Source organism: Mauremys mutica, chromosome 5 (genome assembly GCF_020497125.1).
Source record: "Mauremys mutica isolate MM-2020 ecotype Southern chromosome 5, ASM2049712v1, whole genome shotgun sequence".
NCBI lineage: Eukaryota > Metazoa > Chordata > Testudines > Geoemydidae > Mauremys > Mauremys mutica.
The window spans coordinates 114186095-114211556 of record NC_059076.1 but is presented as its reverse complement, the minus strand read 5'-3'; the positions used below and the strand labels follow the sequence as shown (position 1 = coordinate 114211556).

Sequence of the window (25462 nt, the reverse complement as noted above, 5' to 3'; positions counted from 1 at the left end):
TAACCTTTCTTGCTGCACAATTCTAAGGCATCTTGAGAAAAGAGCGAACAGATCAGAGGGAAAAGAGAGTTGTGGAAGAGGATGTGGATTTGAGAAAGACACAAGGAGATGCCCTGCAAATAGCATGAAATAATTTTAAAAAGTGCATTTTTGTTACCCTGTGCCTTACATGTGTCTCGACACCTTGCTGCTGAGCGCTTCCCATATGTCTCTTTACTTCTGCTCAAACATATTTTTGTCTTTGAAATCTCTTCTATTTTCTTGCCAAACTATTATGTATGTATTTGTTTGTTGTTGTTTTGTGATTCTGACTTTTTGTACTATGTTTCCATGCCTCCTGTATTTCACGTCTTTGGGCTTGTCTATACTACCCGCCGGATAGGCGGGCAGCGATCGATCCAACGCGCGTCAATTTATTTAGTCTAGTATAGACACGATAAATTGACCGCTGAGCGCTCTCCTGTCGACTCCGGTACTCCACCAGAACGAGAAGCGCAAGCGGAGTCAATGGGAGAGCGTCAGCTGTCGACTTACCGCAGTGAAGACTCTGCGGTAAGTAGATCTAAGTACGTTGACTTCAGCTACGCTATTCACGTAGCTGAAGTTGCATATCTTAGATCGACCTCGCGTGCTAATGTAGACAAGCCCTTACTCTGCATCACCAACACATAAATGACATTAACTAGCATTTGTTTGTTTTAAATCTGTTTAAGCAGATAGATAATGAATGAGAATTGCATTTCTTTGCTACTAGTAAACTTTGTTTACTGCACCATTGTGCCCTTAAGATATTATTTTGATTTAACAATATAAACCTAAATAGACCCATCTGCTGGCAAAACAGAGACTTGCTGCTTTTCAACAAAGAAACAGTTCTTTTTGGTTCAGTATTTTCATGTTGCAGAATGAGAAATAACATTTATAGTTAATTTCCCAGTTTGTTTAAAATGAAATTAGCTTGACTGATACTGATTTCCACATGATTACCGTATTTATCGGCGTATAACACGCACAGGCGTATAACACGCACCTTCATTTTAAGGGGGAAATTTCAGGAAAAAAACTTACCGGTAAATTTCAAATAAAGCTCCGGGCCCAGCAGAGGCAGCTGACCTGAGCCTGGAGTTTGCGGCCCCGCCCCCTCCCCACGTGGCTCTGAGCGGGAAAGAGCTCAGCCCCCTCCGGAGCCATGCGGCTGCTGCGCTGTGAGCCGGGTCGGGGCGGGGGGGGGCTCGGGCCCGCGCCGCTCGGGTCTCGGGGGGTGGGGGCTCGGGCCCGCGCCGCTCGGGTCTCGGGGGGTGGGGGCTCGGGCCGCGGGCCGGTTCTCGGGGGGTGGGGGCTTGGGCCGCGCAGCTCGGGTCTCGGGGGATGGGGGCTCGGGCCGCGGGCCGGGTCTCGGGGGGTGGGGGCTCGGGCCCGCGCCGCGCGGGTCTCGGGGGGTGGGGGCTCGGGCCGCGGGCCGGGGGTCGGGGGGGGGGGGCTCGGGCCGCGGGCCGGGTCACGGGGGGGGGGGGCTGGGGCCGCGCCGCTCGGGTCTCGGGGGGGTGGGGGCTCGGGCCGCGGGCCGGGTCTCGGGGGTGGGGGCTCGGGCCGCGCCGCTCGGGTCTCGGGGGTTGGGGGCTCGGGCCGCGGGCCGGGTCTCGGGGGGTGGGGCTCGGGCCGCGGGCCGGGTCTCGGGGGGTGGGGGCTCGGGCCGCGGGCCGGGTCTCGGGGGGTGGGGGCTCGGGCCGCGCCGCTCGGGTCTCGGGGGGTGGGGGCTCGGGCCGGGTCTCGGGGGGTGGGGGCTCGGGCCGCGCCGCTCGGGTCTCGGGGGGTGGGGGCTCGGGCCGCGGGCCGGGTCTCGGGGGATGGGGGCTCGGGCCGCGGGCCGGGTCTCGGGGGGTGGGGGCTCGGGCCGCGCCGCTCGGGTCTACGGGGGGTGGGGGCTCGGGCCGCGGGCCGGGTCTCGGGGGATGGGGGCTCGGGCCGCGGGCCGGGTCTCGGGGGGTGGGGGCTCGGGCCGCGGGCCGGGTCTCGGGGGGTGGGGGCTCGGGCCGCGGGCCGGGTCTCGGCGGGTGGGGGCTCGGGCCCGCGCCGCTCGGGTCTCGGGGGGTGGGGGCTCGGGCCGCGGGCCGGGTCTCGGGGGGTGGGGGCTTGGGCCGCGCCGCTGGGGGGGACGGGGGCTAGGGCCGCGCTGCTCGGGAGCCTAGAGCCGGCCCTGGGTACATGGTTATATCGGCGTATAACACGCACACATCATTTGCCCCCTATTTTCAGGGGAAAAAAGTGCGTGTTATACGCCGATAAATACGGTAATACTGATTTGTACTGAGCGTTGTTTGCCAATCAGATTATATTATTAATAGATTTAAAATATGCACAATTCTCTGGAATATGGGAAATCTATTAAAATATGTTTAGTGAATTTTACTATTTTTAAAAAGTAATTCACCTTTTTATACTGTTTTTACAAGAATAATGCACTTTCGTAGTTGCACATAATGAGAAGTTGACCTTGGCTCTAACCGTTGCTTTTTAAAATTGGTTCTGGATTGCTTTCTATAATTAAAATATGTTTGTACAGTTAGGATCATTCATGTATGTTTTTGCACACATCTGTTTTTATTCTTTTCCTGTTTTTCTTTTTATTCTGCTTTGCCTTGTGTTATAAGTTCTGATGACCCAGGGTATGTCATGGTACATTAATTTCTGTTTCCCCTTTGTAGCTTGCTGTTTGTCGTAGATAGTTCTGGGCTTAGATTTTTTTGGTGTATTACATACATTGGATAATGTCATCTAATAGGCATCTTGTTTATATAATTATCGTATGTTAGATCCATATTGAAGTTTTAAAATTAATTTTATTTCATATTCTCACTTAGTTATGATATAATTCTTCTGTATATTTCATTTAAAATTTATAAAATACAAAATGCCATTTCTGTGCTAATAAACAATTAATGTATTTCACAATAAATGACACCAAGAGTATATATTTCTCTTTCTTTTAAGTGCGTAGTTTTGTGTATGTGTCAAGGGAAAATTAGAACTCTGGATCCTGTGTAGAAAAGACTAAAACCCTCTTTTATGATTTCTAGTAATTTAGGACTCAGTCTTTTTAAACTGGCGGAGCCAAAGCGACCACTAAAGCCAAGAAGAAAGGAGAGGAAGAAAGTTACAGCACAGAATCTATCAGATGGAGACATAAATCTTTTAGTGAACATTATTAGAGCTTATGATATTCCAGTGAGAAAACCTGTTTTAAGGTATGAACTCTTTAAAAGGCTTCTAGTTGAAAATGTTCTTTCTCTTTCTAGTAGCTCTTTATTGCCTTTTTAAAAATCTTTTTCATACTGGAGGCTATATTTTCAAAATCGGCTATATAAATTGTTTTTGTGAAATTTGCATGTGAGTTTAAATCTCTGGTTTTGGAGTACAGATGCATGTGTAAGGAAATTTTTTTAACACAGTTAAGTGGCCAGTTCTGAAAATTTGGCTTTATGTGTATTAAATGAAATGATTGTTTTTATCCTCATGATAATAACACAAAGAGATAAATTTACAAATTCATTGATTATGTTGTTTAATAGTACAAGTATTGCTGTTTTGCAAGTTCTTTAGAATTATGTTTTCATCTAGTAGTGCCTGCTAAGATCACTGGTTTATTGTGCATATTAGGCTGTCTGAGAAAAAATAATTGGAAGATAATTTGAGATTTTTGAGAATATAAACAGACAGGTAATATCAGATATGCTATCCCTAAAACACTTATGGATATCATGTCTTTTAATTATATCCAGTACTTATACTATATCCCTTGTACTTATATTAAATAAGGTTAGATAGATTAGATGTAATAAAAGAGATTCCAAATAGTCTTTTCTACAAACTAATAGTTATTTTATGCATAGTGGAACCCCTGTGTTACAAACTAATTGGGGATTAAGAAGTTCATAAAACAAAAAGTTAATAAAATTTATCATCTCAAAATCACAGTAGGTAAGGTGCATAAATTGTAGTATGGTGCACTGCATCTCTTTTTTCTTGTCCTTCAAACTACTGCAAAGCAATTTCCAGTACATTGAAGACATCAGAATATGAAGGGATGTCAACTTGTTCATTAACATCACTTTTGTTATGTGGTTTCCCCTGACTCCCACTCTTGGGGAAGAATGGATTGTATAACCGGTTGTTTGTGAGATCGGTCTTTGTAGAATCGAGGTTTTACTGTATATCTTTCTTATTAGCTCTTGCTCTTCTACCTTCATGTATTCATTTTAAGCATTTTAATTGGCAAAACATTAACCAGTGGAATTAACCTAATGTAGTTCCACTGTACTAATTTTGAAGCTCAATCCTACCTTCAGATACACTTGCTTAAATACACCTCAAATCTTGTAAGAATACATTGTATTATTTTTCTTATTTTATGGGGCTTTTATAACAAACATACCTTTCCACTCTACACTTAAGTAGTGAAAACATAACACAATGCAAAACTAACTTATAAATAGTCTTTTCCTTCGTAATAATTGTAGGCTTAAGATATCCGATCCAACTAATCTGAATGTAAAATAAAAAGCCTGACTGAACAGCAAGCCATAGATTATGCTTCAAAACTTGAAAAACTCTCTCTCATAAACAAGAGCAATTTCCAAGTAAGACTATATTTTTGAACTGCACCCATAGCTAATTAGTGATAGTCAGTTATTGAACATGCGGAATTGAGCCTTTCCGCTACTCTACCTACTTACCATAACTTATATGTTCTTCGAGTGCTTGCTCATATCAATTCCAATTAGGTGTGCGCCCGCTGCGTGCACGATCGTCGGAAGATTTTTACCCTAGAAAGACTTGGTGGGTCGGCTGAGGCGTCCCCTTATGGCGCCGGATATATGCCCCTGCCGACCCAGCACCCCATCAGTTCCTTCTTACCGCCCGTGACGGTCGTTGGAACTGTGGAGCGCGGCATAGCTGATCTCCACTTCCCTAGCTCTTTGCTCGTTTGCACCGCTTGCTGTCTCTGGGAGCCAAGAAGCAGCACAAGCAATGTGCTGCTACTGTACAGTTGCCAGCACTGCCTGTGCCTGCCTTGGAGCAGCGTCCTGTGCCGGACCGCCCTGTGAAGGCTACAACTCCAGCACCGTCGATTCCGGCACTGCAAATTGAGTCCGGTGCACATAAGCTCCCTGGTGTGCACCGTGGTTGAGCTCGGTCTGCCTTCCACCCTGGAGAATTTCTCCACTGCTCGCAACCTGATTGCGCTCACCGAGCCGGGACCATCACAAACTTCGGTACCGCCAGTGCAGGCTGTCCCATCGATAGGGAAGCCCTCCATGATGCACCCTCCATCACAGAGCGAGAAGGGTCGGCACCGATCTCGGTCCTAGTCCAGGTCACGGTCCCGATCCAGGCACTGATCTCCTCCACGGCACCGCCCATAGTCCCAGCACCGATCACCATCTCGGCGCCATTTGTACTCACGGCGCCACTCCACCTCAAGAAGATCTCCTTCCCGGTACGGTCGGTACTGGTCCAGCTCTTGGCACCGATCCCAGTGCTGGTCTCCTCGGAGTCGTGCCTGGCGCTGCGCCATGCATAGATCTTCATCGAGGTCCAGATCTATCTCCCTGCACCGATACAACCATCGGTCCTGGTCCAGGTCGCGGTACCGCTCGAGACCACGGCGCCGATCTCCATCTCCGCAGCGCAAGCCAACAACGCATGACAGTGCAACCTGGCATGAGCGATCGGCTCCACCTTGGCCTTCCCGCCCCAATTTGAGGTCGTCCCAAGTGGAGAGTGGCTACCGCGTCCATGACCAAGACGCGGATGGAGCTAGCCAATGGCATGACAAGGGGCAGGATCCTGCTCAGGGACCCCCACAATAGTCTTTTTGGACCCCTTGGGCATACCATCAGGCCCAAGGTGTCCCATTGGGAGCTTCTCATTCTGCCCACTCAGAACCTCGGGTCCCAGAGGCCACTGTCAGTCGCCCCCCCCAAGGGGCTCGGAGGCAACGACCCTACCCTCAGCTCAGGCCCATGCCCCTAACATGGAGGACCTAGGGCAGCCAGACCCCCCGCCAAGCAAGGACCCATTAGTCCCAGGCGTATCCTCCTTGTTCTCCCTTGACGAGGCGGTAGCGGGCACGTCCTCCTCTGGCCCACCACCTATAGACCTCTGTGTGACCAAGACTTGCTTTGAAGGGTGGCACAAAACATGAACCTCCAAGTGGAGGAGGTGGTGGAGGTCGAGGATCCGGTGGTGAACATTTTATCAGCCGATGTCCCCCCATGTATAGCCTTGCCGTTTATTCGGACCATCCAAGCTAATCCCAATACAATCTGGCAGTCTCCAGCGTCCATTCCTCCCACTGCCAAGGAGGTGGAGAGGAAGTACTTGGTCCCCTCCAAAGACTATGAGTACTTGTACATTCACCCCCAACCATGCTCCCTTGTTGTACAGTCCTTTAATGAGAGGGAAAGACACGGTCAACAAGCTCCCGCTCTTAAATCCAAGGATGCTAGATGCTTGGATTTATTCGGGCGCAAGATCTATTTGACTGGCGGCCTACAACTTAGAGTGGCTAACCAGCAGGCCCTCTTGAGCCGTTATAATTATAATACCTGGAACTAGATGGGGAAGTTCAAAGAACTGGTTCCTCAGGAGTCCAGGGAGGAGTTCGGGGCCTTGCTAGAGGAAGGCAAGAAAGTAGCCAGGACATTCTTGCAGGCTTCGATAGATGCGGCAGACTCGGCGGCTATGACTCTAGCCTCGGGCGTAGCTATGCACCGCATCTCGTGGCTGCAGGTGTCTGGTCTTCCACTGGAGCTGCAGCAAACTATTCAGGACCTGCCCTTTGATGGCCAGGGGCTATTTTCAGATAAAACTGACTCCAGAGTCTGAAGGATAACCGGGCCATCATGCACTCATTGGGCATGCATACAGTGACGCAACGTAGGCCCTTCTGACCCCAACCTCAGCGCACCTACCCTAACCTCTGGCCAAGACAGGACTTCTCTAGAAGACGCGGCTGGAGGGTAGTAGGAAGCAATCTGGTCCTCAGACGGGCCAGAACCAGGGCCCCTGCAAATCAGGAAGAGGGGGGAGGGATAGCTCAGTGGTTTGAGCATTGGCCTGCTAAACCCAGGGTTGTGAGTTCAATCCTTGAGGGGGTCACTTAGGGATCTGGGGCAAAAATCAGTACTTAGTCCTGCTAGTGAAGGCAGGGGCCTGGACTCGATGACCTTTCAAGGTCCCTTCCAGTTCTAGGAGATAGGTATATCTCCAATTATTAATTAATTAATCAGCGGGGCCCAAACAAAACTTTTGAAGGTGCTTCCAAGGGCAGAGCACCAGTCTCCTTACAGAATCTTTTCCCAGCTTTTACCAGCTGCCTCTCCTATTTCCTCCCTGCTTGGTCCCGCGTAACGTCAGACTGCTGGGTCCTACACATGGTAGAAAGTGGATACCGCCTTCAATTTGTCTTCAGAGACCCCTCTCACAAGCAACTCCTCCTACAGGAGGTGCAAATTCTCCTAACTATCGGGGCTATAGAGGAGGTTCCAAAGGAACTGAGGGGGAGAGGGTTTTACTCCCGTTACTTCCTAATCCCCAAGGCAAAGGGGGGGCTATGGCCCATTCTGGACCTGCGCGGACTCAACACATTCATGGTAAAGTTGAAGTTCCGCATGGTTTCCCTGGGGACCATTATCCCTTCCCTGGATCCTGGAGACTGGTTCACCGCCCTCGACATAAAAGACGTGTACTTTCACATAGCGATTTACCCGCAGCAGAGGCAATTCCTTCGCTTTGTGGTCAACCAACGACACTTCCAATTTACCGTCCTCCGCTTCGGCCTATCCACGGCACCAAGGGTCTTTACAAAGTGTATGGCTGTCATAGCTGCCTCGCTCCGTCAACATCGGATCCAAGTGTTTCCGTACCTCGACGACTGGCTCATTCGGGGTTGCTCCAAGCTCCAGGTGCAATCTCATGTTCAGTTCACCATGAGCTTGTTCAGACAGCTGGGCCTGCTGCTCAATGTCAAAAAATCCACTTTGGAGCTGACCCAAAGAATAGACTTCATCGGAGCAATCCTGGATTCACATGCCCGCTTCCAGTCCATGGTGAGCATTATCCATGGCCTTCAAAGCTTCCCGACCTCGACAGCACCCACGTGCCTCGGTCTACTGGGACACATGGCGTCTTGCACCTTCGTGACCAGACATGCCAGACTATGCCTCCGTCCACTTCAGGCCTGGCTCTCAGTGTACCGTCCAGGCCGGGACAATTTAGACAGTGCTCATGGTACCGATGGAAGTCTTAACTTCCCTGGTTTGATGGCTGAACCCCAACTCGGTATGCGGGGGATGCCATTCCATGCCCCATAGCCCTCCATAGTCCTAACCACGGATGCATAATCTCTGGACTGGGGCGCTCACCTTGTGGACCTTTGCACACGTGGCCTTTGGTCCACACAAGAGATTACCCTGCACATCAACGTACGGGAACTGAGAGCAGTACGCCTAGCGTATCAGGTGTTCCGCAAACACCTTCAGGGCCGTTGTGTCGCAGTCTTCACAGACAACACAACGGCCATGTTTTACATCAACAAGCAAGGGGGGAGCGTGATCGTCCCCCCTCTGTCAGGAAGCCATTCGGCTCTGGGAATTCTGCATAGCCCACTCAATCAACTTGGTGGCGTCATTTCTCCTGGGAGTCCAAAACACCTTGGCAGATCGCCTCAGCAGGTCCTTTCTGGCTCATGAATAGTCAATTCATCCGGACATTATCCATTCAGTTTTCCAGAAGTGGGGGTTTCCCCACATAGACCTTTTTGCCTCTCGCGAGAATCGAAAGTGCCAGGTGTCCTGCTCTCTCCAGGGGCGCTCCCCGGGCTCCCTATCAGATGCCTTCCTGATGCCATGGAAAGACCACCTGTTCTGCGCCTTTCCTCCATTCCCATTGGTCCACAAGGTCCTTCTCAAGTTATGCACAGACAAGGCCCGCTTAATCTTGATCGCCCCGACGTGGCCCAGGCAACATTGGTACACCACTCTCCTCGATCTGTTGGTGACCACAGCAATTCCACTCCTGTTGTGGCCGGACCAGATCACTCAGGAGCACGGCCGACTGTGTCATCCGGACCTGCAATCCCTCCATTTCACAGCATGCATGTTGCATGGCTAACTCAATCTGAGCTACATTACTCTCGCTCAGTGTAGCACGTACTCTTGGGTAGCAGAAAGCCCTCTACTAGGTCTACGTATCTGGCCAAGTGGAAATGTTTCTCCTGCTGGTGTGACCTGAGCAATACTGCCCCCTGGAGGTGCCAGTACCTACCATCCTAGATTATCTCTTGTCCTTGAAACAGCAAAGCCTAGCAGTTTCATCCATCAGAGTACACCTAGCAGCAATTTCAACCTTCCACCCAGGTGAAAACAGGCGCTCAGTTTTCTCCAATCCCATGGTCAGCAGATTCCTCAAGGGATTGGAACATCTGTACCCGCAAATTCGGCATCCGACCCCTATGTGGGACTTCAACCTGGTCCTATCCAGACTCATGGGTGCCCCATTCAAGCCAATGGCCACTTGCTCGCTCCTGTACCTCTCCTGGAAAACAGCTTTCCTTGTCGCCATCACTTCAGCAATACGTGTGTCGGAGCTTTGAGCCGTCACGTCGGACCCACCGTATATGGTGTTTCAGAAGGACAAGGTACAGCTGCGACCACACCCTGCCTTCCTTCCTAAGGTGGTGTCTGCCTTCCTTGTCAACCAAGACATCTTCCTTTCGGTTTTCTATCCAAAGCCGCACGTTTCTTGATGAGAACAACAGCTTCATTCCCTAGACGTTCGCAGGGCCCTCGCCTTTTACATCAAACGAATGAAACCTTTTAGGAGGACGACCCAGCTGTTCGTAGCTGTGGTAGACCTGATGAAGGGCCTCCCGGTCTCCACACAGTGCATCTCTTCCTGGATTACATCCTGCATCCATGCGTGCTATGACTTGGCTGAGGTCCCAACTACGCATCTTAGTGCCCACCCTACTAGGGCTCAAGCTTCGTCCTCCACCTTCCTGCTTCATGTGCCCATACAGGAGATCTGTAGGGCAGCAACTTGGTCATCAGTACATACCTTCGCTTCGCACTATGCAATAGTGCAGCAGTCCAGGGGTGATGCTGCATTTGGTTCAGCGGTCCTTCACTCCATAACATCTCACTCTGACCCCACCGCTTAGGTAAGGCTTGGGAATCACCTAATTGGAATCAATATGAGCAAGCACTTGAAGAAGAAAAGACGGTTACTTACCTTTGTAACTGTTGTTCTTCGAGATGTGTTGCTCATATCCATTCCAAACCCGCCCTCCTTCCCCTCTGTTGGAGTACCCGGCAAGAAGGAACTGAGTGGGTGCTGGGTCGGCAGGGGCATATATCCAGCGCCATAAGGGCGCCACTCCAGGGGGTGCCTCAGCCGACCCACTGAGTCTTACTAGGGTAAAAAATCTTCCAACGATAGTACACGCAGTGCGCGCACAGCTAATTGGAATGGATATGAGCAACACATCTTGAAGAACAACAGTTACAAAGGTGAGTAACCATCTTTTTTATTGGCCTTTTGTAAATAAATTCACTTTGAGGAATAAGTGTAAAGTATAACTTTCAGATTATGATATCGTAAAAGTATGAGAAGATTTTTTATGAGAAGGAACTTAATCAGTGTTGAATGTGCATTAAAGTGACACCATACATTTTGCCCTCAATATTCCAAAAAAAATAGCTTTTTAAAAAAGAAGTGTGATATTATATTCTGCTGATCTTGAGTCCTTATTTATATTTATTGTTCAATTTTTGTATTATTACTGCATTTACTTGTACAGTGTTTCTGTATAACTTTTTGTGGTAAATATAGTTATACAGTATTTGCATTGTTCATTCCACACAGTAAATTGCTGTCTATATATTCACTTTTGTTTATTTTCCCACAAAGGACTTGGCTAGAAGCTAAGGAATCTGTACAATTTAGAAGTTCCAGTGGGATAGATCTGCTTAAACTGAGCAGCCTGCAGACCATATAAACTCTGCAGGAAAGTGAGAAACCTGGGCCTTGTCATTCTGTGGGACACATGAATGCCTCAGGAAAGAATGCCTCCAGGCAGAAAGTTCTCTTCCACTGTGGAGCTTATCTCACTACCCTTACAGTTTTCTTTTCACTGAATAAATATAGTCATGGTGTAGAGGCATAACATGAAAATGTCAAAAATATTTTTAGAGTAAAAACAAATTCTGTACAGCTAACTACATATTTAATGAAGTGAGGATTAATATTCAGTAGTTATTTGAGTCCTGGTCCCTATCTGTAGTCCACTGTGTACGCATGTGCTCCATGTGCCTGGAGTCAGAGAATTCTTGAAAGCAGGGTCCATGCATGTGCCTTCACTGTCCTCGTGCCCCCGACCAAAGAGATAAAGGGCTGAGCGGACCAACTGTCTCTCCATTTCCTTCTTATGACCAGGTGGCCTGGGTCAGAACCTCCAGTGTCTGGAACTTTGTCTTCCTTTATTCTTCAATCTGTAAATACATATGTAGATGTTTTTTGTAAATAGTTTTAGGATTTTATCCAATAATTTTTAGCTAAATTTTATAGTTCAATAGTTAGATTACCCATCCCAGGGTATTCACTGGCTCCCCTCTTTCCCTCATTATGGGGACTGGATTTCAAAATCTGTGCTTCTTGCCAACACTCCTTCTCAGTCAACGATGATCATCAATGCTGACTGCACTGCCTTGGGGAAGCTCACTTCATGGCAAAGTGCAGTATCTACCAGTCTTTCCATACTGATGAGCGGTGGGAACTTTGCCTTACCAAGCATTCAATGGAGAATGAGATCTACGAGGCCTTAGTCAGACCCAGGCCACGAGACCACGCTGTGCTCAGCAAGGAGTGTGCCTTCTGCCATGAGGTCTGACTTAGGAGAGGGAGAATCTACTCTCACAGATCCCATATCGGGGTCTTGTTGGGAGGGCAGAGACCATTCCCGTAAACATCCAAGCTTCAAAAAAGTTAAATACAACTCTGCCTAAATCGAGTTTTCCTGCACAGCCCTTGAGGACTTAAAATGTCCTAAGTCTCAGGGTCATGACATGAAGGCCTACAAGTCCAGGGCTCCATTTGTACCAGACTGCTGTCTTGTGGCAACAGTGCCTCCAGTACCAACTAAGCCTTAATGGGAACTGATGGCACCGATAAAAGGCAACCATTGAGCACGTCAGCCACCAACAGTACAGCTCTTCCTCATTCAACTGTGTCGCAAACTGTAACTACTCTGGCTCCATCAGTTCAGGTGGACAGGATCCCTTGCCACTCTAGTGAGAGCAAAGGCTTACACTCCTCCTGATGTCATTTTTTCTCTCCTGGATCCCCAGTCTCCAGCACAGGAGGTGCATCTTATGGGAGGAGTCTGTCTCCCCTTCCATCGTCCAGCCATGGCTTCCCTCCAGGGGAGCCATCAGTACTGCTGACGAATACGGAATCAACATTTTCTTTGTGAGGAGACTCTGAACCACCTGATGAACTGATGTTTCCTCCTCTGAGGCATAACTTCCCAGGCAGGGGACCCAGACCTGGCTGGAATCAACGTCCACCTCAGCACCTGTGTTGGAACTGTTGGTATGATATGCCATGGGGACTTCCACAACCACCTTTTGACCTCTCTTACTGGCCGTACTGGGGACCATGGGACCTGTACTAACCTGCAGAGTCGACAAGATCTGGTAGGGAGTCAATCAACCCCTCCTCTCTGAGAGGACAGTCAGAGCTTTTTTCTGACCCCATGGAAAAGGAAGGAAAGATAGGAATAAATGGTCAGTTTTCACAGTGAAGAGAGGTAAATAGCGGGGTCCCCCAAGGACATGTGCTGGGACCAGTGCTGTTCAACACATTCAGAAATAATCTGGATAAAGGAACAGTGAGGTGGCAAAATTTGCAGATGATACAAAATTACTCAAGATAGTTAAGTCCAAAGCTGACTGCAAAGAATTACAAAAGGATCTCACAGAATTGGGTGACTGGGCAGCAAAATGGCAAATGGAATTCAGTGTTGATAAGTGCAAAGCAATGCACATTGGAAAACACATAATCCCAGCTACACATAAAAATGATGGGGTCTAAATTAGCTGTTACCACTCAAGAAAAAGATCTTGGAGTCATCATGGCTAGTTCTCTGAAAACATCTGCTCAGTGTGCACCAGCAGTTAAAAAGGCTAAAAGAATGTTAGGAACCATTAGAAAAGGGATGGATAATAAGACAGAAAATATCATAATGTCACTACATAAATCCATTGTATGCCAATATTTTGAAGTTCTGGTGTGGGGGTGGAGGGTGAGAGAGAGAGAGAGAGAGAATTAGAAAAAAGTACAGAAAAGGGCAACAAAAATTATTAGGGGTATGGAACAGCTTCCGTATAAAAAGAGATTAAAAAAACTAGGACTCTTCAGCTTGGAAAAGAGACGGCTATGGGGAGATATGATAGCTGTCTATAAAATCATGAATGGTGTGGACAAAGTGAATAGGGAAGTATTATTTATCCCTTCAATTTACACATGAACCAGGGTTCGCCCAATGAAATTAATAGGCAGCAGGTTTAAAAACAAACATAAGGAAGTATTTCTTCACACAACGCACATTCAGCCTGTGAAACTTGTTTCCAGGGGATGTTGTGAGGGTCAAAACTATAACTGCGTTCAAAAGAAGAATTAGATAAGTTCATGGAGGATAGATCCATCAATTGCTATTGGCTAAGATGTTCAGGGATGCAACCCCATATTCTGGGTGTCCCTAAAGCTCTGATTGCCAGAAGCTGGGATTGGACAACAGAGGATGGATCACTTGATAGATTGCCCTGTTTGTTCATTCCTTCTGAAGCATCTGGCATTGGCCATTGTCGGAAGACAGGATACCAGGCTAGATGGACCACTAGTCTAACCCAATATGGCCATTCTTATGTTCTTAAGAAGATTATGAGCTGGATCCACCAGTTTCACTGGTACGGAGAGACTGTCCTCATCATCTCCGGATGAAGCAGTTGCTCCAGTAACACCACATACACACCCTTCCCCAATGACTACAAGCAATTCCAGGAACTGTTATGTAGGGTTCCATGTGAGCTACCGATGTCCCTTGAGGAAGTTCAGGATCTTCAACATAAATTACTGGACATCATCCAATTCTCTGGATCCGGCTGAATAGTGCTTCATGTTAATGAAGGCATTCTGGAACAAGTTAGAAAAGTCTGGCATACCCCAGCCACTTGTGCTCCTACCCCTAAAAGGGCAGAAAATACTATTTTGTCCCAGCCAAAGAGGTGGTATTTCTCTTTTCTCTTCATGCTCCTAACTATGGTTGCTCAATCTCCCATGAAGAGATCTAGATAGCAACATCCTAGATCTACTCTGGTTGACAAAGAGGGTAAAAGACACAATTTATTGGGAAGGAAGTTCTTCACATCTAGCTCTCAGTTCTCAATAGCCAGTTACCAAGCACTGATGACTAAGTATGAGTACCTGAACTATTCCGAATTCACGGACTTCATTGACAAGTTTGAACAGTAGGATAGAGCTCAATTCAGGCTCTCCTTGAGAAAAGCAAGTTGGTTGATGGGACCGCTCTTCAATCAGCAGGTTATTGCTATTGTGACTACTGCCGTTGTGATGTTCTGTGAATCAGCTGTGCACTTGGGGGTTTCCAGGGAGGTCCAGGACACCATGGTGGACTTGCCCTTTGACAAAACCCATCTTTTTTAATCAAAAGAGAGATGAGTCCTTATACATTCTAAAGGATTCTAGGACCACCCTCCACTCCTTGGGAATATTTACACTTGCCCTAAAGAGAAAATTTCACAGGCAATCATACAACCGTAGACCAACAGCTCAATAATTTTACCATCAGTGGTTTTGTGAGCTGCCCTGTAAGAGGCAGAGGGTTGAGAAGTCCTGTTTCTTTTCCCCTCTGGTGGCAATATAAGCAATCCAGTCCCAGCACCCAGGTAAATGATATGTTTGATGGGAGGTTGAGTGCTGCAAACCAATGATGCCACCACCTGCCGATTCCCAGATACTCTTTGGGGGTTGCCTAGCCCTCTTTTTCCACATCTGAAGTGCAATAACAACAGACAAGGGGGTACTAAATATCCATTCTGGCTATGCAATTTAATTTACCTCCCTGCCCCCTCCAAAGCCAGAGAGACCCTTAGGGCCATTCTTGTGAGGAGATTCTAAAACGAGAAGTAGAATCCCTCTTATAGTGAGAAGCAACAGAGCCAGTACTTGCTCAGTACTAAAGAAAGAGTTTTTATGAAACATACTTCCTAGTACCCAAAAAGAAGGGTAGCTAGAGACCTAACCTTAATCTCTGCCATTTTAACTGTTTTATTCACAAACTGAAATTTTGCATGGTCACATTGGTATCTATAATCCCATCCCTGGAAAGGCGCTTGTGGTTTACAGCTCTCAGTATGAAGGACATTTACCCCACTCACAGACGTTTTCTCATACTCATAGTGGGCTCCACTTTTCAGTGTAGAGAGCTCCCATCCAGCCTTGCTTCTGCCCTCAGGGTCTTTACCAAGGTCTTTTCAGTAGCATCAGGCATCATGGCTTCATCATCTTCCCCATCTCAAAGACTGGCTTCTCGTTGCAAAGCACATCAAGAAATCTAAGAGTCTACTTCGTCAGTGCTTCAATTTGTCTTCCCTAGAGATCAGCATAAACTCGTAAAAGTCTGTTCTCACTCCAGTGCAGACTTTAGACTTCATTGGAGAGTCCTTAAATTCTGTCACGACAAGGACTTATGTGCCAATGGATAGGTTCCAGGTGGTAAATGACCTCACAGATCAGGTCATGAACAACCCTCAGACACCAGTCAGAACTTGTCTGTCTCTCCTGGGATATATGGCTTCATGTACTTATGTCACACCATTCACCAGACTCCATCTTTGTCTGCAAGCATGACATCAAACAGTGTTTTCACCATGAACGCCATAGTAACTGTTCCCATCAAAGTAACATCATCTCTACTATGGTGGAAGAATCCTCTGCTAGGTATGCATGGGCATTCCCTTCCTTTCCCCCTAACCAGACAAAATGATCATTACAGATGCCTCCCTTTTAGGCTGGGGAGCTCATATGGACAGCTGCACAGCACAGGGCTCTTGGACATCCTGAGAGACCAAGATGCATATCAATGTTCTGGAATTGCAGTCAGTCTGAGAGGCTTGCAAAGCCTTTCTCCAATTTATTCAAGGTCATCATGTCCTCATAATGTCAGACAATATGATAACAGTCTTTTACATTAACAAGCAGGGAGGAGCAAGACCTGTTCCCCTGTGTTCAGAAGCAGTCACTTCATGGAATTAGTGCATCAGCAATCAAATCATCCTGTTGGCAGTTTGCCTTCTGGGGAATCAAATGTGCTTTGCTGTTGACCACAAGTGAGGAGTTACACAACTTCATGGTAAACAGTATTTTTGCTATATGAGGAACCCCCACAAGTGACATGTTCACCTCTCAAATGAACAGACAGTGCAACATACACTGCTCCAGAGGAGCCCTAGGATGTCACTTTCAGGACAACGCTCTCCTTCTTCCATGGTCAAACCATCTGAACTATGCTTTCCTCAGCACTGCTACTTTGGGTCTTACAGAAAATTCATCAGGACAAGGCATGAGTCACTCTCATTTCCCCCGCCCCACCCCCAAGTGGCCCAGACAGTTTTGATTCTTGAGTTTCTTACACGCATCATCTCAGTTGCTGATCAGCTTTCAGTCCTTTTCCTGTCTCCTGACCCAGAAGGAAAGGCATAATCAAGCCTCCTAACCTTCAAGCACTTCATCTCAGGGTGTGTTTTTTGGATGGGCATCAACTCTAGAATGTTCATCCCCTGAAGCTGTGCAAAGCATCCTTACTAATAGTAGAAAAGATTCCGCTACAAAATGCTACTTAGCCAAGTGGAAGCATTTCTCTATCTGGGCACAACAAAAACTTAGATTCCCAGATCTGTGGATATTACCCATATTCTGGACTGTCATCTTTCCCTCAAAACAGCAGGTCTTTCAATCAGCTCTGTACGGATTCATCTGGCAGCAATCAGTGCATACCACCCACCTTCACATGATTACTTAATTTTTGCTCACCCACTGACTACCAGGTTCTGGAAGTGTCTAAACAGAACTTTTTTACCAGTAAGGAAACCTACTCCTCAGTGGAACTTCACCCTTGTTCTTTTGGTGCTCACTAAGCCTTCCTTCAAACTACTAGCTACATGTTCCATGTCTCTCCTATCCATAAAGGTTTCATTTCTGGTAGCCATCACCTGAGCCAGGAGGGTGAATGAGCTCGGAGCACTGAAGGTAGATCCACTTTACACCATGTTCCATAGAGGCAAAGTTTCATTGTGTTTACATCTTAAGTTCACCCCCAAAGTAGCTTCGGAGTGTCACCTGAACCAATCAATCCACCTACCTGTGTTTTTTATTAAAATAAATGCATCTGAAGAAGAGAGGAGACTTCATTCCTTTGCTGTGCAATGAACCTTAGCCCTTTTTCTGCAAAGGTCAAAGCCAATCAGAAAACCTCCTAGATTGTTTATCACTGTAGCAGAAAGAGTTCAAGGTCAACCTGTATGCTCTCAGAGAATCTGTAAATGGATCTTGTTCTCTATCTTACTCTTTCAGCTGTGTAATCTTCCTCCCCTTTAGGGGTTGAGAGCTCAATCTACAAAAGAACAAGTGACATCAATGGAATAACTTCAAGAAGTACCTCTACTTGACATTTGCAAAGCAGCTACATGGAGTTCCTTCCGCACGTTTGTGAGACATTATGCTTTAGTGCAGAACTCCACTGATGTGGCCTTTGGCAACGTAGTCCTTCAACTGGCTCTGCCGCCTGCATCCTCACACCCTCCTCCTACTTGAGTACTGCTCGTCATCAGTCACCCACAGTGGAACACACAGGGACCAGCACTCAAAGGAGAAGAGAAAGTTACTTAATTGGAGATGTGTGGTCCCTGTGTGTATTCCACTGCCTGCCCTCCTCCTTTTCTGCTTCAAGTCATGGTAGGATTCCTGATACAGAAGGAACTGGAGAGGTGGTTGGTCTACTCCACCCTTTAGCTCCTCGGTTGGAGGCATGAGCAGACCTGTGGACACTGCTTTCAAGAATTCTCTGATTGGGCACGTGGATCCCCCATAGGGATCACACATCTTGAAGTTACTATAAGGTAAATAACTTGCTCTTGCGTGTTCTCTGTCACAGTTATATATTTTCCTTCCTAGCAAACTTCAACAGCCATCCAGATCTTCAAGGTCCTTTAATGAGATGTTTGCAGCATCTCCATCACCTCAGAGCCCAACCCACAGCATTGATTGGGCTTTCAACCAGGTACAGAATAATATTGACATAAATTGAATGGTAATTTGGTCATACAGGGTTGTTTCTCTTTCTTCTAAGCAGTTACATTGACTGGTTAGATCGTATTATCAGTGAGGTTGAAATTGAGACTAAATTTTTGATGGCAATTGGAAGCCAAATTTAGCTTGCTTCTGTTTTTGTTCTTGCTTCTGTTTTTGTTTTGATTTTACATTTTTTGCCCTTTTTAGAAACACTATAATGTCCTGATTTTTTTAAAAAGTTGTATGTGGCTCCTATCACACTTTTGGACACTAGATAAATTCCTCTTTCTGGCATTTAAAAAAAGATAATAATAGGGTTTTGTTATTTCTAGTCCAAGATTAATTTAACTGAAACAGATAGTAAGAAGGGCCAGATACAGAGAGAACCATGATAGTATCAACAAGTTTTGTTCTTTGATTACAGACAGTAAGACACAAATGGACATCTTTCACTGGGCTGATTGAGTCACATAATCTGTTTTAATTAGCTTGTTCAGGTAACTAGCAGTCTTTGCCTGTTGCTAAATTTGAACCTGTCTGATAGATCCTTTTCAATTCAGGCTTAATTCTACAGAAAAATCTGAAGGTGAAATTTAAGACTGTGGACACATGTCAGTAGTTTGACTATATATTTCTTTTCAAGAATGTTAGAGTTACAAAAAAAAAATCAACACCCTAAAATGTTAGAAGCCCATGAAATGCAGAATTGTTTGTCACAGAAGTCAACAAACTAACATATCTTTCATATATTATTTTCATTTTATTACATACATTGAAAAATTGACAATTTACAAATGTTCTGCCAAATTGTCTATTTTTATTTTCATTTTAATTGCATTTTGTAGGTTTTAGTCCATCCTTTTGTAGAAGTTTCTTTTCAGCGAACAGTCTGCAGGACGACAACAGCAGAGGGGCCAAACCCCAACTGGAATGAGGAACTTGAACTTCTATTTAGGTATGAGTAAATGAAAACAAGTTGTTGGTTTTGAGCTTCACAGTATGTCCTTGAATAACATTCTTGTTTGAGTGTGTAAATGAATGTAAAGTTTAATATAGTACAGTTTTGCTGTATTCTGTATAAATCACTAATATTTTATTTTGATAGAGCTCCTAATGGTGACTACAGCACCACAAGTTTGCAATCAGTGAAGGATGAAGTGTTCATTAACATTTTTGATGAAGTACTCTATGATGTCTTAGAGGTGAGCTTGGTGCCTGAAGGACCATTTTGACATTTAAGTCAGTGTCTTTGATATTAAGAACATCACTGAATATTATGGCTGTTTCTCCAAAAATAATCACAAGACTAACTAACTAACTAACTAACTAACTAACTAACTAACTATATATATATAAATTATCGTAGAATAGAACACTAGTCTTATGAACAACCAGTTATTTAAACCATTTTTCCTGATGGGAGGGAAAAAATTTCATGACAAAAATGATTGATGAAGAACAAGTCAACATCCATTCACATTGCGATGCCTTCAGTGCATTTGAAATTGCTTTGAAGTGGTTTGAAGGATGAGAAGAAAGCAACATGCTGCACCATGATGCAATCTATACATTGAACCTATTGTAATTTTGAGATGATCAATGGTATGAACTTTTTGATTTTATGATCTCCTCCATCCCCAATTAGTTCATAAAATAGGGGTTCTACTGTAATATATTATACGTAATATATTATACTCTCATATTCGTATCATGAACTTTCACTGTTACATCCTTCAGCCTCCCATGCTCCTTTCCTTTTCCCATTGTTGTCATTCCTAGCTATGTTATGTCCAATCTAGATTGTAAGATCCTTGTTCCATTGTATTGTCACCCCACCTGAATAAAGCAGTGCTGTGCACAGTCCAGGTACTCAGTCTTCTGCTTTCTGCTGCCTAAGGTTTGAGCTTGTGTGTGTAATCAATAATATGTGCTGACTTCAGCGACAAAAATGAGGATTGTACTGCTTTTTAATCCTGGTAGCAGTGTTGAGCCAACATAGCTAATGGAGAGTAAACTGAACTTTATTTCTTCTTGTTCATTATCGGAAGAGTTTGCTAAATTCCAATTCCAAGTTATACTTGTCCAAACCCACGGAAGGGGGTGGATTCCCCACATCTGGTGCTTTTGTTGTTTGATTTTTGTGTGTGTGTGTTTTGTCTGATTCTAGATTGCAAGTTCTTTGGGGCAAGATCTGTGTCTTTCTATTTGTTTTGCATTGTGCCTTTCGTTTTTAGGCACTAGATAAATAACAACAAATAATGGTAGTAATTAAGATGGAATTTTCAAAAGCTCTCAGCTGTGGCCTAACTCTGCTTCTACTTAAATCAGTGAGAGTTTTTACTGTTGAATTCAGGAGGAATAGAATGATGCCAATGCTCAGCACTTTTAAAAAATCTTGGGCAAAAAATATTAAATGCACAAATGTCACAGAGGGAAGAATTTGGTCTGCAAAACTTTTATTGCGGGGGATGAAGCATGAGAAGGAAGGATCCCAGCTTGACTTTCAGATCCCAGGCTGAATTTGCAGAGCTGGCATTTGGAACAATATCATCTTTTTACTTGTATATTGATCATGTTTGATACAGAAATCACTGAATGACAACATGAACCCATATGTTAGCTCAATACAGATTTATTAAGAATTAATGTAATAGTGTCCTGGGTGGGTTAGGTTGCCTAGCAGTTAGCGCACCAAATGCCCCTCTCCTAAGTCTTTCAGTCTGGGTTCTTCTTTACTCAGAGGCATGGTGAGGAGTACAGGTGGCTCGAGTCCATCCTGTAGTGGAAGCAGTGGTAGGAGAGCCTGGGCCCACTCACTCCACCAGGCTCCAACCCAGGACTCTAGGAGAGTCAACAGTATCTGGCCCCCCAAGGTACCCTCTGAGTTACCCTCCTGGGACATTTCATACTACTGCTTTTGTCTCCCAGCTTTCAGCCCCAGATAAGATGGAAAGAAAAATTAAAGGTAGCCATACCATCAGTGCCAACCAGGCTCAACATATAGTCTCACATCCCTCAGGGAGGCTTCCCTGGTGCCCTTGTCAGGAGCTTTCAGGGTAGGTCTGTCCTCCTCCCTAGCCATTCCCCTTCTAAGCTGGGTTCCTCCCTTTTCAATCCCTTCTTCAGTTGGAGCATGCTCTTCAGGGTTGGAGGGACAGGGCTACTTGGGCCCAATACTGTCCTTTAACCCCTTCCAGCCCATTGTGGGGTTTGCATACGCCATCACAGCTAGATTTTCACCTTTGAAGTAGGCCTGGGCATTTAAATGAGCACACACAAATTGGGTGCATGAAGATAGCTAATTATACGTCTCTGTTTAATATACAGTACTTGTGCCTGGTTTTGTATAAGCAAAAATGTGTTCTATAGAATTTGGAAATAAAGGCCAAAATTAACATGCTTGATCTTCAATTAAAAAAGTATGCATGCACTCGGGGTGGGATGTAGCCTCCTGATTCAATAGAGGCACTATACTAAACTCTTCTTGGACATGATTTTGAATTGTAGTTAAAGGGGGCACTGGTCACCCACAGCAGCACCCTCTGCCTTGGCACTGCAACCCTAATTCTATTCTAGTGCAGGGGGGAGCCCTGGGAAAGTTCACCCTGCACTCTCACACCAACGGCAGTTCTTATCCTGCAGAGTTGGGCCAGGCTGCCAGCTCCATGTATTGTGACCTGGTGCACAAGGTCACAATGTCTCTCAGGTTTGGTCCAACTGTCAGTGGGGAGGCTGGGTCAAATTTGAGTCAGTGGCATTGCAAGTTGGCACATGGGCTCACAACACCATTCAAGTTTGGCATACTTCGTTTCATTATTTCTGTGGGTGCTGATGAACCCAGGGACCCACACTAAACCTGCCCTGGCGCACACACTTTGCAAACACAATTGTGTGTGCGTACCCAGATCTGTATCTCCTTTGTACCTATTCATCCTGATATCCACCTACAAGTCTTTTATAGGTACACAGGGCTAGTTAATTGTCTGTCTAGACAAGTGTAAATCTGTGATTTTACATTTAAGGGAACATGAATGTGCAATTCTACAAAGCAACATCTCTTGTTATCTCCTCTACCCATTTTTCTGTTTTATTATTCACATATCTTATCCACTGCTCAGTCCAGAAAGCTTTTTTGATACAATTGAATCTTTTTCATTACAGGACTGGGGCTTAATGTGCTTTGCTTAGGCAACTCCCTAAAGTTAATAGAGCTCTGTGCTGGCATAGGGGTCCTCTTGCACAGGGCTCATTGCAAGTCTAGGGCCCTAGAACACAAGCTCATTGTAGCAATGGCCATTCCTTCTTTTGTGTTTGCACAGTGTCGAGCACATTTGGATGCTTCAAGAAACAAATTATTATCTTAATAGTTTAACCAGTATTTGTAACAAATTTAATTAAAAAAATCCATTACTAATTAGAAATTTTAATAACTTGATTAAGCCATTGAGAAAGTGTTAAGACACTTAAAGGGAATGAAGTCTGCTTGTAAATTTGTGTACACTGTATTGTTATAATACCTATTTTGCAATTTTTTTCTAGGATGATCGTGAAAGAGGAAGTGGAACCCACACTCGTGTCGAGAGACATTGGTTGGGATGTGTTCGGATTCCGTTTTCTACCATATATTTTCAAACAAGAGTAAGTATCAGTAAACTGGAGTATGAATTATAGGTTTGGAAGATGCCTGTAGTGGAACATCTGATCTGTCTCCTATAGTTTTGACAACATTGATGTCATTACCTCTCAACTATACCTGTTATATAGGACTCTTATCTTGCATTTAATACCTCCAGGGAGCTACCATGTAAGTCCTGACAAGACAATACTACAGCTCTGTCAATCCTATGTCAACAAACAAGGTGGAGCAAGAGCATCTCCTCTCTGTCAGGAGGCAGTTCATCTGTGAGATTGGTATATACAGAATCAAGTTACTCCATAGCTCTACACTTACCAAACATTCAGAAAAACCCATCAGATTGTCTCAGCAGGAAGTGCGCTATCAATCACAAATGGGCTCTCAAAGATTCTTTCATCAAATCTTACTCAAGTGGGACTTCTCACTGCAGACCTTTGTGCTACTAGCATGAACAAGAAGTACCAACTGTATTGCTTCATTGGAGGGATGAGTCTGGGTTTCCTTTTGGATGCATTCTTGAATCCTTGGAAGAAGGACCTGATGTATGATTTTCCACTGATTCCGCCACTCCCCACAGTCATCAAAAAAGTGAGACAGAACAAAACCTTATTAATACTGATGTGCCTGTCAACACAGCCTCCAATCACACTTCCAAACCTTTCAGACATTATTTCCCAGGATCAGGGGCAGGTCCTTCACATGAATCCTTCATCCCCGCATCAGACAGCATGGATGTTAGCTGGCTGAGCATTATGACAGAAGTTGCTCCTCTGAAGTGCAGGACATTCTAGTTTAAATCATGAAGGCCTTCTACAAGGCTGACATATAGATCCATGACTTACACCAGAGACCTCTATTGCAGACCGTACCCCAAGTTCTTACCTAAAGTGGTTTCAGACTTTCACCTTCATGAGTCCATTCATCTTTTTCCCTAAACCTCATTCAAGTACTGGGAGGCTAGACTTCACGCACTTGGTGTGTGGAGAGTACTGTTTTACTACTTCCACAGAACAAAACCCTTTTTCAAGTCACTCAGACTTTTTGTAGGCTTTGGGGACAGGTCTAGAGGACTGGCCATTTCAAGCCAGTCTCTCTCAAAATGGGTGTCTAATTGCATAAAGATTTTCTGTGAGGTAACTAAATTACTACCTTCATATTAGAGCACTGTCAGCCAGTGCCAAAGTTACCACTTCTGCATGCTTGAAGAATGTTCCTGTGCTCAGAGATTTAAAGGGTAGCTACATGGAGATTAGTGTACGTGTTTACACATGATTGCTCTCTGGTTTGGGCTGCTAGATCTGATGCCCAGTTTGGTACAGCAGAGCTGAAGCCTTATCTCTGATAGGACTTCTGCCAGCCACTTTCTTGGGGAGATGACTGCTAACCAGTCATCTAGAGTGTGATCCCCAAATACTCAAAGTAGAAAGAAAGTTATTTACAGTTTCTGTGATTCTTTAAAATGTTTTATTCATGTGGATCCCATGACTTGTCTTCCTTCCCTGCTACTCCAGAATCCTTTAGCTTTGGAATTCTGTAATGGCAAATGAACTAAGGGACATTTGGGTCTGCTTTGTCCTTCATGCCCTCAGATGTGTGGAGTGAAAGAACATTCAGGGTTCAGGTGGGACCCAATGGACACTACTATCCAAAAGAATCTTATCTCATGCACATGGGATGCATGCACACTTTGAGTGGGGTTCACATGAACGAAACATCTAGAAGAGCCACAGTTACTGTAAAGGAAGTAACCAGTCTTTTGAGATGTCAGATTTTTGTCACAAACATTTTAAATACTGGTATTTCACATGAAACATATATATATATATTTCATAGAAATGTAGGACTGAAGGGACCTCGGTAGGTCATCTAGTCCAATCCCCTACATTGAAGAAGGACTAAATATTATCTAGACCATCCTGACACGTGTTTTTGTGTTCTTTAAAACCTCTAATGATGTAGATCCCACAACCTCCCTAGGTAGTTTTTTCCAGTGGTTAACCACACCTTACAGTGAGAAGTTTTTCCTAATGTCTAACCTTCATCTCCCTTACTGCAATTTAAGCCCATTACTTCTTTTCCTGTCATCAGTAAGAACAATTTATCACCCTCATCTTTATAACAACCTTTTACGTACTCGAAAAATGTTATCATGTCCTCCTCAGTCTTCTCTTCTCCAGACTAAACAAACCCAGTTTTTTCAGTCTTCCTGCATAAGTCATGTTTTCTAGACTTTTAATCATTTTTGTTGTTCTTCTCTGGACTCTCTTCAATTTGTCCACATCTTTCCCAAAGTAGTGCTCAGAACTGATTACAGTACACCAGTTGAGGCCTAATCAGTGCAGAGTAGAAGAATTACTTCTCCTGTCTTGCCTAGAACATTCCTGCTAATACATCCCA

The 25462-nt window shown here is 45.2% G+C and overlaps 1 protein-coding gene across 1 annotated transcript in view; it reads left to right on the top strand.

The window, feature by feature from the left end:
• The window catches only part of CC2D2A (coiled-coil and C2 domain containing 2A), a 152696-nt gene that overhangs the window by 101567 nt on the left and 25667 nt on the right, over window positions 1–25462 (top strand). Inside the window, exons 24-28 of the mRNA XM_045019697.1 lie at window positions 3078–3245; window positions 18313–18418; window positions 19275–19384; window positions 19535–19631; window positions 22969–23067. Coding sequence (XP_044875632.1) covers window positions 3078–3245; window positions 18313–18418; window positions 19275–19384; window positions 19535–19631; window positions 22969–23067 — 580 coding nt within the window. The remainder of the gene's footprint in view (window positions 1–3077; window positions 3246–18312; window positions 18419–19274; window positions 19385–19534; window positions 19632–22968; window positions 23068–25462) is intronic.